Source organism: Ahaetulla prasina, chromosome 1 (assembly GCF_028640845.1).
Source record: "Ahaetulla prasina isolate Xishuangbanna chromosome 1, ASM2864084v1, whole genome shotgun sequence".
In the NCBI taxonomy this organism is placed as follows: domain Eukaryota; kingdom Metazoa; phylum Chordata; class Lepidosauria; order Squamata; family Colubridae; genus Ahaetulla; species Ahaetulla prasina.
The window spans coordinates 347104785-347117410 of record NC_080539.1 but is presented as its reverse complement, the minus strand read 5'-3'; the positions used below and the strand labels follow the sequence as shown (position 1 = coordinate 347117410).

The 12626-nt window shown below is 35.7% G+C and overlaps 2 protein-coding genes across 3 annotated transcripts in view; one reads left to right on the top strand and one right to left on the bottom strand.

The window, feature by feature from the left end:
• The first annotated feature begins 741 nt into the window (after positions 1-741).
• Positions 742-7343, top strand: JKAMP (JNK1/MAPK8 associated membrane protein). 2 transcript variants are annotated; one of them, XM_058162952.1, is made up of 7 exons: positions 742-799; positions 2329-2417; positions 2619-2773; positions 4018-4224; positions 4884-5065; positions 5585-5661; positions 6217-7343. In XM_058162952.1, the coding sequence occupies exons 1-7, from the start codon at positions 796-798 to the stop codon at positions 6433-6435; spliced, it is 933 nt and encodes a 310-aa protein (XP_058018935.1). In that variant the 5' UTR covers positions 742-795; the 3' UTR covers positions 6436-7343. The 2 variants fall into 2 exon arrangements, with proteins under 2 accessions (XP_058018935.1, XP_058018937.1); XM_058162954.1 differs by having other exon boundaries at positions 768-799; positions 2335-2417.
• LOC131187914 (coiled-coil domain-containing protein 175-like) overlaps positions 7272-12626 on the bottom strand; it is a 56103-nt gene continuing 50748 nt past the window's right edge. The window contains exons 18-20 of the mRNA XM_058162708.1: positions 10791-10893; positions 9496-9539; positions 7272-8421 (exon numbers count right to left, since the gene is read on the bottom strand). Coding sequence (XP_058018691.1) covers positions 8263-8421; positions 9496-9539; positions 10791-10893 — 306 coding nt within the window. The 3' untranslated portion in view covers positions 7272-8262. The remainder of the gene's footprint in view (positions 8422-9495; positions 9540-10790; positions 10894-12626) is intronic.

Genomic DNA, 12626 nt, shown 5'->3' with positions numbered 1-12626 from the left:
AAGATCCTTTATTAAATCACATATATGGGAACTGGTTTATAGTATTATAATACAAGACCTGACTGATATGACAAGATATGGCAACAAAGCTACATCTTTTTGATATCCACCCATAATTCCTAGCTGCTGGGACAGATGGTTGGGAAACATAAATTAGTTAGATAGATTACACTTGAACTAGATAGAAAATACTAAATAGATAGACTAGTTAAACTAGACCAGGGGTCTCCAACCTTGCTAACTTTAAGCCTGGCGGACTTCAACTCCCAGAATTCCCCAGCCAGCAAAGCAAAGCTGGCTGGGGCATTCTGGGAGTTGAAGCCCTCCAGGCTTAAAGTTGCCAATGTAGGAGACCCCTGAACTAGACTACACTACACTAGACAAAATTAGACTAGTTTAAAAACGCTTTCAAATATTATAACTTCACCAGACTAAATTTTACAAATCTAGAGAAAATTGGCAGAGGTTGATTTTTCAGCTATCTCATATTGTGAGTGGGTCTTCATTATTTCTAGCTCTACGGGCAAAAAGAGTTCTGCGTCTTGGCTCGGGCATTTTCGTCCTTTAGGGTGAAGTTCGCTCCAGCGCAGGAAGTGTACATCGTCACATGACCTGAGAGGCGGAACACAAATAACAACTTGTGGGTTTGGCTTCTCCGCCTACTTAAGGGCAAGCAGATAATCGAATCAGCAACGGGTTGCGGCATCTGAGTCGGCAGCTGATTGGCTGGACATTTGAGAGCTGTCAAGATCCCGAGTCTTTGTGGTACTTCCGTCGTGGCCGTACTGGAGCAAGATGGGTGAGTTTGAGCTGCGGAGACGGTCTCGCTATGGTTGTGGCCAGTATTAATGTCGCCTGTAGTCGCACAGGCCAGGCCGATTAGTTTATTAGGAATAATAGCAGCGTGTTTGTTCGTAGTTTATATGCGTGGCTAGAACGCCACTCACTTCCTCAGTTGAAAGAGGACAGACAATCCTCCCAATATCCCCGGAGAAGATCGCCTTACAGAAAATTGCTTCACCACCGAGCGAAAAGTGGTGCTTTGCCTAATTTTCTGATGCTGCTCCTTCTCTCTCCTTAAATTTTGTCATTATATCAGGGCTTTTTGTAGATTTTTCTCTCTCTTTCTGATCTTTATAATTAGAATGGGATTCTGTTATCAGGTATTGTGTATACCTGGACATTGTGTGACTTAAGGGCAAAGTAAACATAAAACCAATAAAATAAGAAAATGCATAGATGCCATCCTGGCACTCGCTTCGCACAATATCAAGCAAAATCTAGACGAGTAAGAAATAAGCCAAGAAAGGCTATAAAGTAGGAATTAAGGAAAGTTAATATATTTTCTATTATTTCAAAATAATAGATAAATCTAGTAATATAAATCTAGATACCAGTCTATCTTCCCAAACCATCCTTGCTTCCACCACACCCATGCTTCCTGCATTCTTTTTTGTTCTTTAAACAACTACTCAGTACTTTTCTGCAGGAATTTGCATTTCTTAAAAATTCTCTATTCGTTCTTTAATCTTTGATAAAATTTCACCATAAGAAATGCATCTGTGTTTCTATTCATTTACATGTATAATGTGCAGTTGTTCACTATCTTGTCTTTGAAACATTAATTTTCAGATCCATATATCTCATTGCACTGGCTCCCAATAGATTTCTGGCTGCTATTCAAAGTGCTGATTGTCACCCTTCATGAGGCCAAGTTACAAGTGACACTGTCTTTCCCAGATGCTTTCTGCCTATCCCACCAGACAGAGCAGAATGGGCATACTCCTGGTTCTATCAGTGAAGCAGTGTCATTTGATAGGCAGTAGGAACGTTGCCTTCTTTGTTGTTTTTTGTCTCAACCTTCTCCTGAGATATAGACAGCTCCACCTCTGCTTGCCTTCTGGAAGACTGTGAAGACCTGGCTTTCCCCCCAGGGACTGAGATCAGGGTATTCATAGAAGTTTGATGTGGGATAATCGTGTTTGATTGAGCTTATTGCATTCTGGTCAAAATCTACAAATACTGTATTGTCCTTGTTAACAGAGAATGCAGCACATAGCAAAGGGTCAACTAAATACATTAACTTATAGCCTATGCTTTTTCTAGTTTACTGAAATCATTATTGTATATGAAAGCCTTGCAATGACCAGCACTAAGGGCTGATAGAGTGCAATTTCTATGAGCTATCAAGTAATGATGATGGGGTGTTGAAAATCGCATAAAATCAGATGAGATTTTATACATAAAAGTGTCATAGAAAGATTTTTATTATTATTATTATTTATTAGATTTTTATTTAAGAATTATTCACTCTTTTTTTGGTGCAAGTTGTAGAAATTCAGCCAGACTGCCTTGGACTTTATTGTGGAAGAACATTGGAAATTATAAATGGAACTGAAATTCATGGTGATTGTGGGGTAAGTTGTACTTTGGGCATTTTTTCTAAAAATTCAAAACACGGGTATGTTGTTATTGGACATGACTAGGTAAAAGGTTGGGCTAAATGTTTGTATGAATTGTTTTTATGTAAATAATCAAACAGATAAGAAAACTAGATAAAGTATTTTTAATAAATTAAGTAAAGGCTATATAAAACAGATTGTGATAAAACTTTACAGGTATGTCCCAGAGGACAAAGAAGTGATGCCTATAAAATCTGCCGTGAATGTACAGGCTCTCCAGAACGCTATGATTGGCTTTATCTTGGCTTTATGGCAATGCTACCTCTCATTCTGCATTGGTTCTTCATTGAATGGTATTCAGGGAAAAAGAGGTAAATATTTATTAAAACAAAACAAGGTTTAACTTAATAATATTTAACTTTAAAATACACTAACTTCTCAACTGAATATGTAAAAAAATCAGTTATTTATAGAGATGCATACATATCTGTACCATTTGTCCTCTTGGATTTTAGCCTCTATTTAATTCTTGTTCATTTTAATCCTGTTTATATTATACTACTCAGAGTCTATTAGACAGTGAGATGGGTGGCATATAAACTAAACAATAAATATAACCCATTCAATACTATAATAAAAATATAAAGACATTTTTAGTTCAGCTCACTTGCTATAAAAATACAGTTGCAGTTTTCTTGGCAACGGTGCAGTAGTAATTTGCACACGTACTTCTGCAACAGTGCAGAAATAATATGTATTGGCATTTTCCAGGTTTTCTTCAGATTTTCACTCTAGCCTACAATCCTGAGATTCCATAAATTTCCCATACAAATTCTAGCCTGGCCTAATTCAGCTTAGTTTCCAAGCCCAGACCAGGTGTCCCTTGTGCTGCCCCCTGCTGGTACTATTAATACATGAACTAGATTTATTACTGGTCTCTTAGTGACCATTCAAAGTTACAGCGGACCTCCCTATGACTCAGTTATGAAGATTTGATGGCTCCCCCCACCCCATTGGTGCTCAACAACAAGCCTACATTTACAGCCATTTGCAGTGTCCCATGGTCACGTGATCATGTTTTATGATGGTTTTGCTGAAAAGAAGGGTTTATTTACAGTTTTCGTCGAACTTGGCCCTATAGGAACGATTGGTTTGCTTAATGACTTCAGTGTTTGCTTACCTATTGCAGAAAAAGTTTGTAAAATTGGGTTGGTCATATGGGTGATTTACCACTTATTACTTACAGCTGTGATGTTCTACCTGTATTTTTATATGCATGTATTTATATGATGCAAGGTCACATTTACTTATTTAAAAAATTTATATAACCACCAATCTTCTTTCAAACTCTGGGCATTTTTTATTTTTGAAAATATTGAGAAATTTGTCAAAAGTTAACTCAATCTCCAAAGTTCTCTACAATAAAACAACTAAATCTGGAAAGCCAAGGCACCTCCTTCACATGGAGCAAAAAGCTCTTAGATCCTGCCTGCTACTTTTGAGAGAAATCTCATCTTGAAGGCTTTGCAACACTCCCCAAGAATGATAAGAGAATTAATGTTTTATGGCACTCAGCTGTTTTGTTATCAGTACTTGTTTTATCTTTTCTCGACAGTTCCAGTGCTCTTTTCCAGCACATCACTGCTTTAATTGAATGCAGTGTGGCAGCAATTGTTACCCTGCTTGTAAGTGACCCCATGGGCTCCCTGCACATCCGCTCATGCAGAGTGATAATGCTTTCTGACTGGTATACCATGCTTTACAATCCAAGTCCTGATTATGTTACCACCATTCACTGTACCCACGAAGCTGTCTATCCTCTGTGAGTATATACTTCTAGCCTCTGTATTGATATAATACTTTGAACAAAAGGCAAGACCTTTTCATTGTAACAGTCACATAATTCAATTTTAATAGTCTGTATCAAATGCAAAAAAAATTAGGTTAAGTGTGGTTTATTTCTAAGTAAAATGGCATTGGTTTGTAAGTTTAATTATTGTCACTACTGCAGTTGATTTGCAATATAATAGTTGATGGCCAGAGGAACAAACATGACTGTTTTTGTTTTTTAAAAAACTTTAGTTATGAGCAATATACTACGTAATTTTATTGCAGTACTTTTGTTTAACAAATTTGCCGCCATTCCTCATGTTTGGTCTTGGCAGTTAAGGAAAATGAGAATAGGATTTAAAAACAAATTTGTTGGAATACAAATGCAAGGGGACAAGAAGTGACCATATCAAGAACTCTGATCTGTCTATGGGCACAAGTCTGGCTCTAGTATGAAAGCAGAATATTTATATGATGCTATAGGAAAGACCTAGAAAGCTGCTGAAAGGAAAAAGGTAGTGAGCTTTTAATACAGGCAGGTTGTCTTTTTTCCACAATTTGAAAAGAAATTGTCAATGATTTTATTATCCAATTGCTAGTTCTAGAAATCTGAGGTCACAATGTGCTAATTTTCACAATCTTCTGTTTCAGTTACACCATTGTATTCATATACTACGCATTCTGTTTAGTGTTGATGATGATGCTTCGTCCTCTGCTGGTAAAGAAAATTGCTTGTGGGCTGGGAAAGTCAGATAGATTTAAGAGCATTTACGCAGCTCTTTACTTCTTCCCAATTCTGACTGTGCTTCAGGCTGTTGGAGGTGGCTTGCTCTGTAAGTTGTTTTCTTGGACAAAACACACAGCCCAGCATGAAAGTGGCAGGACATAAACATCTTGTTATTAAAAAAAATAGACTTCAGGTCCCACATACTAAGCTACAGTGGTCTGGGTTTCCGCTAAATTAAATCAAAACCAAACAAATCATGGAATGTTTACACATTTACCATTATGTGTAAACCAAGCGATACTTATAAAAAACATATAGTAAACATGAATGTAAATGTGTTACTGGTAGGTAGATTCTGAGCTTCACTGCATCCTAAAAACATGGAGAAAGTCTTTAAATACTGAGATTAGAACTTTTATTCTTAAATCAGAGGATAGGAATGCAATGCATCACGTGAGGACTATAACAGAATATAATGTCTGATATATTTTACTGGTGGCAGTTTCACTAAATCCAATAAGATTTTCTCTTGAATATAGTATTTTGAAAACTAATTGCTTACCTATCTGCTCTGTTTAACCAAGATGATAAAAGTGTGTATAACATCTTCCTTTTTCTCTTCCAGACTATGCTTTCCCATATATCATCATAGTGTTATCTCTTGTTACCCTGGTTGTCTATCTGTCAGCTTCTGAAGTAGAAGTAAGTAAAATCACTGCAACTAGCAAAATTATTAACTGTCAATAGGCTGTAAGGTTCTGCGAGCTGATTGATTTAGTATCCTATAGGCACTGTCTGAGAAAAAATGAATTATTGAATCTGCAGAACAGAAATTCTCTTTCTCTCCAGTAGTCAGGATTTTCATGAAGCTGCTGGATAGCTTGCCCTGCCAGCACTGACTAGGGAAAAATCTGCAAACAGTTTAAAGAAGCCTTTAAAATTTATTCAGTTTTCAAGAATGTGATTTCTCAGCCTGTTGTGCCGAGGAAGATTGTGTACTCAAACACAAACAATCTTCCATCAAAATTCCTAAATGAATAAAAAGCTAAAACATTTTGCGGAGTTTTCTCCTTTAATGATTCTAATTGATCACTGAATTGATCAGTTATTGCTTTGGGAGTATTATTGAGACAGTTTATTATCAGGATGGAAAAGTTATTCCAACAGAATCCCTGAATCTCACTTTCCAGTTGTACCTGTAAATAGATTATTATAAAAATATAAACCAATGGAAATATCTTGTCTTCTATTTTCAAGACTTTCAAAGATCTGCTTGTCAGGAAGAAAAGGCTTATCGTTCTGTTTAGCCATTGGCTGCTGCATGCCTACGGAATTATCTCCATTTCCAAGCTGAGCAACCTTTACCAGGACTTGCCTTTGCTGGCCTTGGTGCCTGCACCAGCTCTTTTTTATTTGCTAACTGCAAAATACACGGAGCCATCCCGGATATTATCTGAGGGAGCAAATGGACGTTAATTGTAACTAATAACCGTCTGGGTAAGTAACATATACAAGAGAGTCAGTCTTCTTGGATCCAGCTGTCCTTACCTTAGTTATTAGTTTGCTATGGATCAATTTTCAAATAAAGCTTTTCTTTTTTTGAGGATCAAAACTGGACAACTCTACCAACTAGAAGGCAAATTTTCTAAACAGTGTGGATACCCAGTATGTGTAATGCCTTAAGACTCTTTATCAGCTGAAGAAGCCCTTGATTTTAGGCTTGTCCTGTATATCTGTTTTTACATTTGTCTGTTATGTGTGAATAATTTGTACAGCATATTTGAAAATAGTGTTATTTATTGATTTCACAGCACAGTATTTTCTCACATGTTTGAATCTGTATTCATAGAAATATAAAAGATTCAGTATTCTAACTTCAGTTTATAAGGCCTTGTAGTCTGTTTTATCCTAGAGAAAAAAAATTGACAGAACATATTTTTACGAACACTTTTATCTGAACAAGCATTTACATGAGATAGAAATTATGTAGCAGCAATATTTGCTCTGCATTAAGAATTTTTTATATGTGAAATATTTCAAGTTTGAAAGAGCCAATGAAACATCTGTCCCTCTTTTACAACAAACACTTTGATAGAATTTCCATTTAAAAAGGAACACCAGAATTCAGTTATGTCCTGCAAATAAATGCCTCCCTTTTAGGTGATCTTTTTAAAAGATTTTCTTTTCAGGCCGGAAGGTAGATAGTTTATGCGGTTCCCCTTCTAGTAGTGAATAACCAGATATCCCAGTTATGTTTTATATTATGTTGTGTGTTATTTTATGTGTAACAATATATTTTTAATTTTGTGAAGCTGTTAAGAGTTCTGAATTTGGGCAGCCTATAAATTTGACAAATGAAAAAATAAAGCATCTGTTAAAAAATTGTCATGGGTTATAGGCTTCTTCATCTGAGACTCAGCACATTCTTCTCACATTTAAATCCCCAAGCAGTTTTACTTACATATTTTTTTAAAAAACAATCAAGTATAATAAACAGGAAAAAACTATTGTCTGCCACTACTGAAACAAATGTGCTAGGATTGTTTTCAGCTACAGAAAATGTTTTTAAAAGATTAATAGATCTTGGAATTCCACACAGATTTTAGGTATCTATGTGGAAATGACAATTTACTGATTTTAGGTTGTCTAATGGTTAAAGCAGTTTGTCTCTTATCTGTTTTTCATTCTTTTTAAATAAACTATAGCTTAGAAATGATTGGTTTCCTCTAAAGTATTACTTTAAGATACACATTTCAGAAATTCAACTGAGTATCTAGTACAGACTTTAAGTTATATTGCTCTAAAGCGGAAGCAAGCAAGGTTTTTGTGGGACACCTTTTATTTGGGGAAAAAAAGAAAAAACTAAGCAGAGTTCAACCTAAGTAGTATTTTGATAGAAGACATCAGAAAATCCCAGAGCTAGTGAATAAACTAGGAAGTTAAAAAAATCCAAGGGAAAAGCAACTTAATTTTTGCCCATTGTTGGATTTTACCTTATTTTTTTCCTCCTAGAAATAAAAAAATAGAGTTTTATTGTCAGGTAGATGATTTTTAAAAAACATTTAGTAGCAACCAACCTGCATACTTTGTGTTCCTTTCTAATAAAGGTTACAGTAGTTTGTCCCAACAACCAAATAAAAAAATAGTTCTAGAAAACTAACATCTGCTGTTCTAAACTTGACAGAGTAAGACATCTTTTCACATATACAAGCTGTGAAGAATCTGTTTTGAAGAAGATAATGTTTGCTTTTCCAACATAAACTTTTAACAAATATTTGGCACTTCCTCAAAATGCTTACTTCATCACTCTGCCAAAGATTTGCTTCTTAACAGAGAATCCATCTCTTCATAGTTTAGCTGTAGCCCTTCATGAACGTAGTCAACCTTAACGTTTCTCTTCCTATTTCTTCTGACATATTCTTCCAGAATAATCAAGAGCTCATGCTGGTACTTGAAAAATATCTGCAACAGAATGAAAACAATGAGAAAATAAATTTTTCATTCGGAAAGACAACCTGGATTTTCTTCACTTTTTAAAAAATACTTGGACTCTTAACATAAATTTTATGGGGGTTGGGGGAAGTACAGAAAGTAAATAAGTGGGAGAAATATAGCACAATGATTCCTTAAATTTAAAATGATATGAGATCCCAAGTCTTAGGATAGTTAAAAGAGCCTACTATTTAAATGAATTAGTTAAAGCTGTTAAAAAGAGAAAGCACTGATAAATGGCTTGTTCTTAAACAATAGCTGTTCTTTAAGTCTCAGCAAAGCCACACTGGGGAGAAAAAGGCATTATTTTTCTTGCTACCATGAAGAGCAACAGACTATGTAACAAGCTAGGTAAAGATAAAGGTTTTTCCTGTTCAGTCATGTCTGTCTCTAGGGGGTTATGCTCATGTTCGTTTCTTAGCCGAGGGAGCCAGAGTTGTCAGAAGGCACGTCTGGTCATGTGAGTAGCATGACTGTATGTCAAGGTGCACAGAACGCTGTTACCTTCCCACCAAAGTGGTACCTATTTATCCACTTTCATTTGCATGCTTTCAAAATGCTAGGTGAGTAGGAGCTGGAGCAAGTAACGGGAGTTCACTATCCCACAGCACTCAAGTCTTGAACCTGAGCTTTCAGCTGACAAGCTGAGTATCTTTAACTGCTGAGCCATCATGGGCTACCAAATTGGCAGAACTAAATTTTAATGGTTTTTTTTCTCCATTCAAATGGTATTCTAGCCCTAGTTTATGCTAGTTATCATCAACTAGACATTTATTTTTAATTGTGTGAAAGGTTGCCATTTGAACGGAACTATGACTCTTATTTCTCTTTTTTAATATAAATTATTTTGCATCCTTGAAGTTACTAAATACATGAAGTACCACAGTAATGGGATTGTGCATTTTAATCTAACTAGGATTATATATCACATCCTCCTGGTTGCCATCCATAAAGTCTGATATTAACCAATGTCTGAATTTATGGATGTTAACCATAAATTGTACCCTATCCAAACCCCCACCGCCTCCAGGTAATATAATATACCTTTTGTAGATAATCATCCTTTGTCCATTTCTTGACAAACAGTTCTAAAACAAGAATTTTATAGTAAAAATAAACATAGATGACAATATATATTTTAAAATTAGTAAATACCATGTTTAAATATGTGATAACATATTAAATGACATTGTAAACCACATTTATTAAATGTGTATGACATCCAGAATATCTAAAAAGCAAATTAAGCTGTGTTTCTTAAATGATATCAGAGTCTGTAGGAAGACATCTTATTTTATTTTATTCAAAATATTAAAATATAAAAGAAAAAAAACAATTTAACAGAGACAAAAGAAAACTAAACTAAACATTAAAAATTTGAATTAAAAAGGAAAAAAAACAAAACACATATTATTCCCTCTAGTTGAACACTGACAAATCTAAGGCAGCAATAATAGCTTTCCCTCTTTTAAGCAGGTCCAAAATTTATAAGATTCTACATATATGAAATAAAAAAAAGTTAACAGATTAAACAACAGCAGTTAAAGTTCATGGCCCTCTGTTAATAGTCTGTTATTGTAATTTACTACAATGGTTTCTTTTTTACCACAAATCAATCAGTCCAGGATCAAATACTCTTGTTTGGCTCTTAATAATGAAACCTTTCCTTAGGTTTTTAATTGGGAACTTTCCCAACAATTGCATATGTGTATATAGCCCCTGCATTAAGTTTCTTCTGTGGGACACTGCATTCTACATTTCTTTGTGTTAATCCAAGATATCCATTAAGGAACCATCATATCTCAGAAAGAAAAGAAAAAGGAATGCCACGGCAATGGCAATCATCTGCTACCAGTCCTGTATGCAGTGTGTCCATTTCCCCTTCGGCTAAAGTTATATGGCTACAGAGCTGAACCTCTATTAAATTTAGGAAAAATGGCCATGAAGCAGGGGTGAAACCTAGCAGGATCTGACAGGTTCTGGAAAACAGGTAGCGGAAATTTTGAGTAGCTTGGAGAACTGACAAATACCATCTCTGGCTGGCCCCAGAGTGAGGTGGGAATGGAGATTTTGCAATATCCTTCCCCTAGAATGGGGAGGGAATGGAGATATTGCAGTATCTTTCCCCTGCCATGTCCACCAAGCCACACCACACTCACACCACGCCCACCAAGCCATGCCCACAGAACCGGTAGTAAAAAATCTGAATTTCACCACTGTCATGAAGCCATATCCTAACATTTTCTGAGGAAAGCCACATATATGTCCCTATTTTTAGTTCATTTTTACAAAAAAAATCATTTCAGCTGGAGTGGAAATTCCTGCCACATAACACTCACCATAAAGAACTTTTTTACATTGCTGGATTTGTTGTCTCTTTAACTGATAGGTCTTTGCATCCTCATCTATTGTAGAGATATCTTCCTTGAGATATGCAATGCCCTGTAAAGAAATAGCCAAATAAAACATTCATGACTACATTGATGCAGTCAGCCTAATGAGATTCTTGTAAATAGTCAAGCAAGAATAAAAATATATATTCTGATGTGTTCACAGAACTGCTCTGGTTCCTTGCACCTGACATTAAACTTGCCAGACTGACTATTCTCTTAGGAACAGTCAGATAAGGGTTTCAGGGATTCTAGTCAGGTCTGTGTCACTTCCTGCTATGCAAGGTCTCTAAACTTGACAGTCTCTTCACTCCTCCCCCCAATCTCGCTGGAGATTTCACTATATTAGTTTTTCTAAAATCCAAAACTGAACATCTATCCTGCAGCTTTAAATTTAAAAATATATGTTGTGTCGTGAATAAGAATTAGAGATGGTTGAAGAAAGCAAGCAAGCAAATCAGATTAAAAAGATCTCAAGCCAAACTCAATTATTGGCAACTATCCGCACTGGGTATGTTTTATTGGCAATAATTTAGAGGTGGCTTGCCACTGCCTTCTTCCAAATGTTTTTTTTGACTTTCCAGTATAATCTAATTATCCAATGAAGGCCAAGCTTTTTTTTTTTAGATCTCTTCTCTGAGATCAACCAAGACTAGCTGGGTGCTGCCAACAACAAATCTAACATCTGTTCTTAAAACTATAATTTTATATTATTAAATTTATATGCCACCCACTTCTAGATGGATTACAACTTCATAAAACAACATAATTTGATCATCAAAATGTTGTTGTCTATACACCAATGCACAGAGTATGAGGAATAAACAGGGTGAATTAGAAATCCAAGTAAATGAGGGTAGATATGATATTGTTGCCATTACGGAAACTTGGTGGGATGAAACTGACAAATGGAACATACAGCTAGAGGGATATAAATTATTTAAAAGAAATAGACCAAATAAAAGAGGAGGTGGAGTTGCACTATATATAAGAAATAACTACATCTCTACAGAAATAGAGCACAACAATGATGAAAATCATCTTGAATGTATTTGGGTCAATATAAAAGGGGTGAAAAACGATATTGCCATAGGTCTATACTATAGGCCACCCAACCAAACAGAGGAAGTAGATGAACTTTTTGCTAGTCAGCTAACTAAGGTATGTAGGAAGCACATCACAGTAGTAATGGGGATTTTAACTACCCTGACATCAACTGGGAAACAAACTCTGCACCAAGTGGAAGATCCAACAGGTTCCTAACAAACCTAGCAGACAACTTTGTTTCCCAAAAATAGAGAAGGCGACAAGGATCAGCCATATTGGACTTAATTCTCACTAACAGAGATGAAATGATAGAAGGTGTTGAAGCTACAGGAACCTTGGGGCAAGTGACCACGCAATATTGGAATTCAACATTAAGCAAATACAAGTAGTAGAACAAAGTCAAACTAGAGTCTTGGACTTTAAGAGAGCTAATTTCAATAAACTTAGAGAGATCTTGAGAAGGATTCAATGGATGAGAATCCTCAGGGGGAAAACAACTCAAGAAGCTTGGGAAATTTTGAAAAGTGAGATTATAAAAGCACAGTCTAACACAATACCAATGAAGAAGAAAAATAGTAGATCACAAAAGAAACCAGCATGGATGCATAAAGAACTATCTGACAAATTGAAAGACAAAAAGGACAAATATAAAAAGTGGAAAGAGGGCAAATAACTAAGGCAGAATATCAGCAAATAGCCGAGCCTGTAAAGATGAAGTGAGGAAAGCTAAGGCTCACA

Bases quoted from the DNA above. Each gene is read 5' to 3' on its own strand.
- JKAMP (XM_058162952.1), top strand. The intron at 5,066-5,584 runs GTAAGTTGTTTT...TTTCTCTTCCAG, and splicing joins TGTTGGAGGTGGCTTGCTCT to ACTATGCTTTCCCATATATC. The intron at 5,662-6,216 runs GTAAGTAAAATC...TCTATTTTCAAG, and splicing joins TGTCAGCTTCTGAAGTAGAA to ACTTTCAAAGATCTGCTTGT.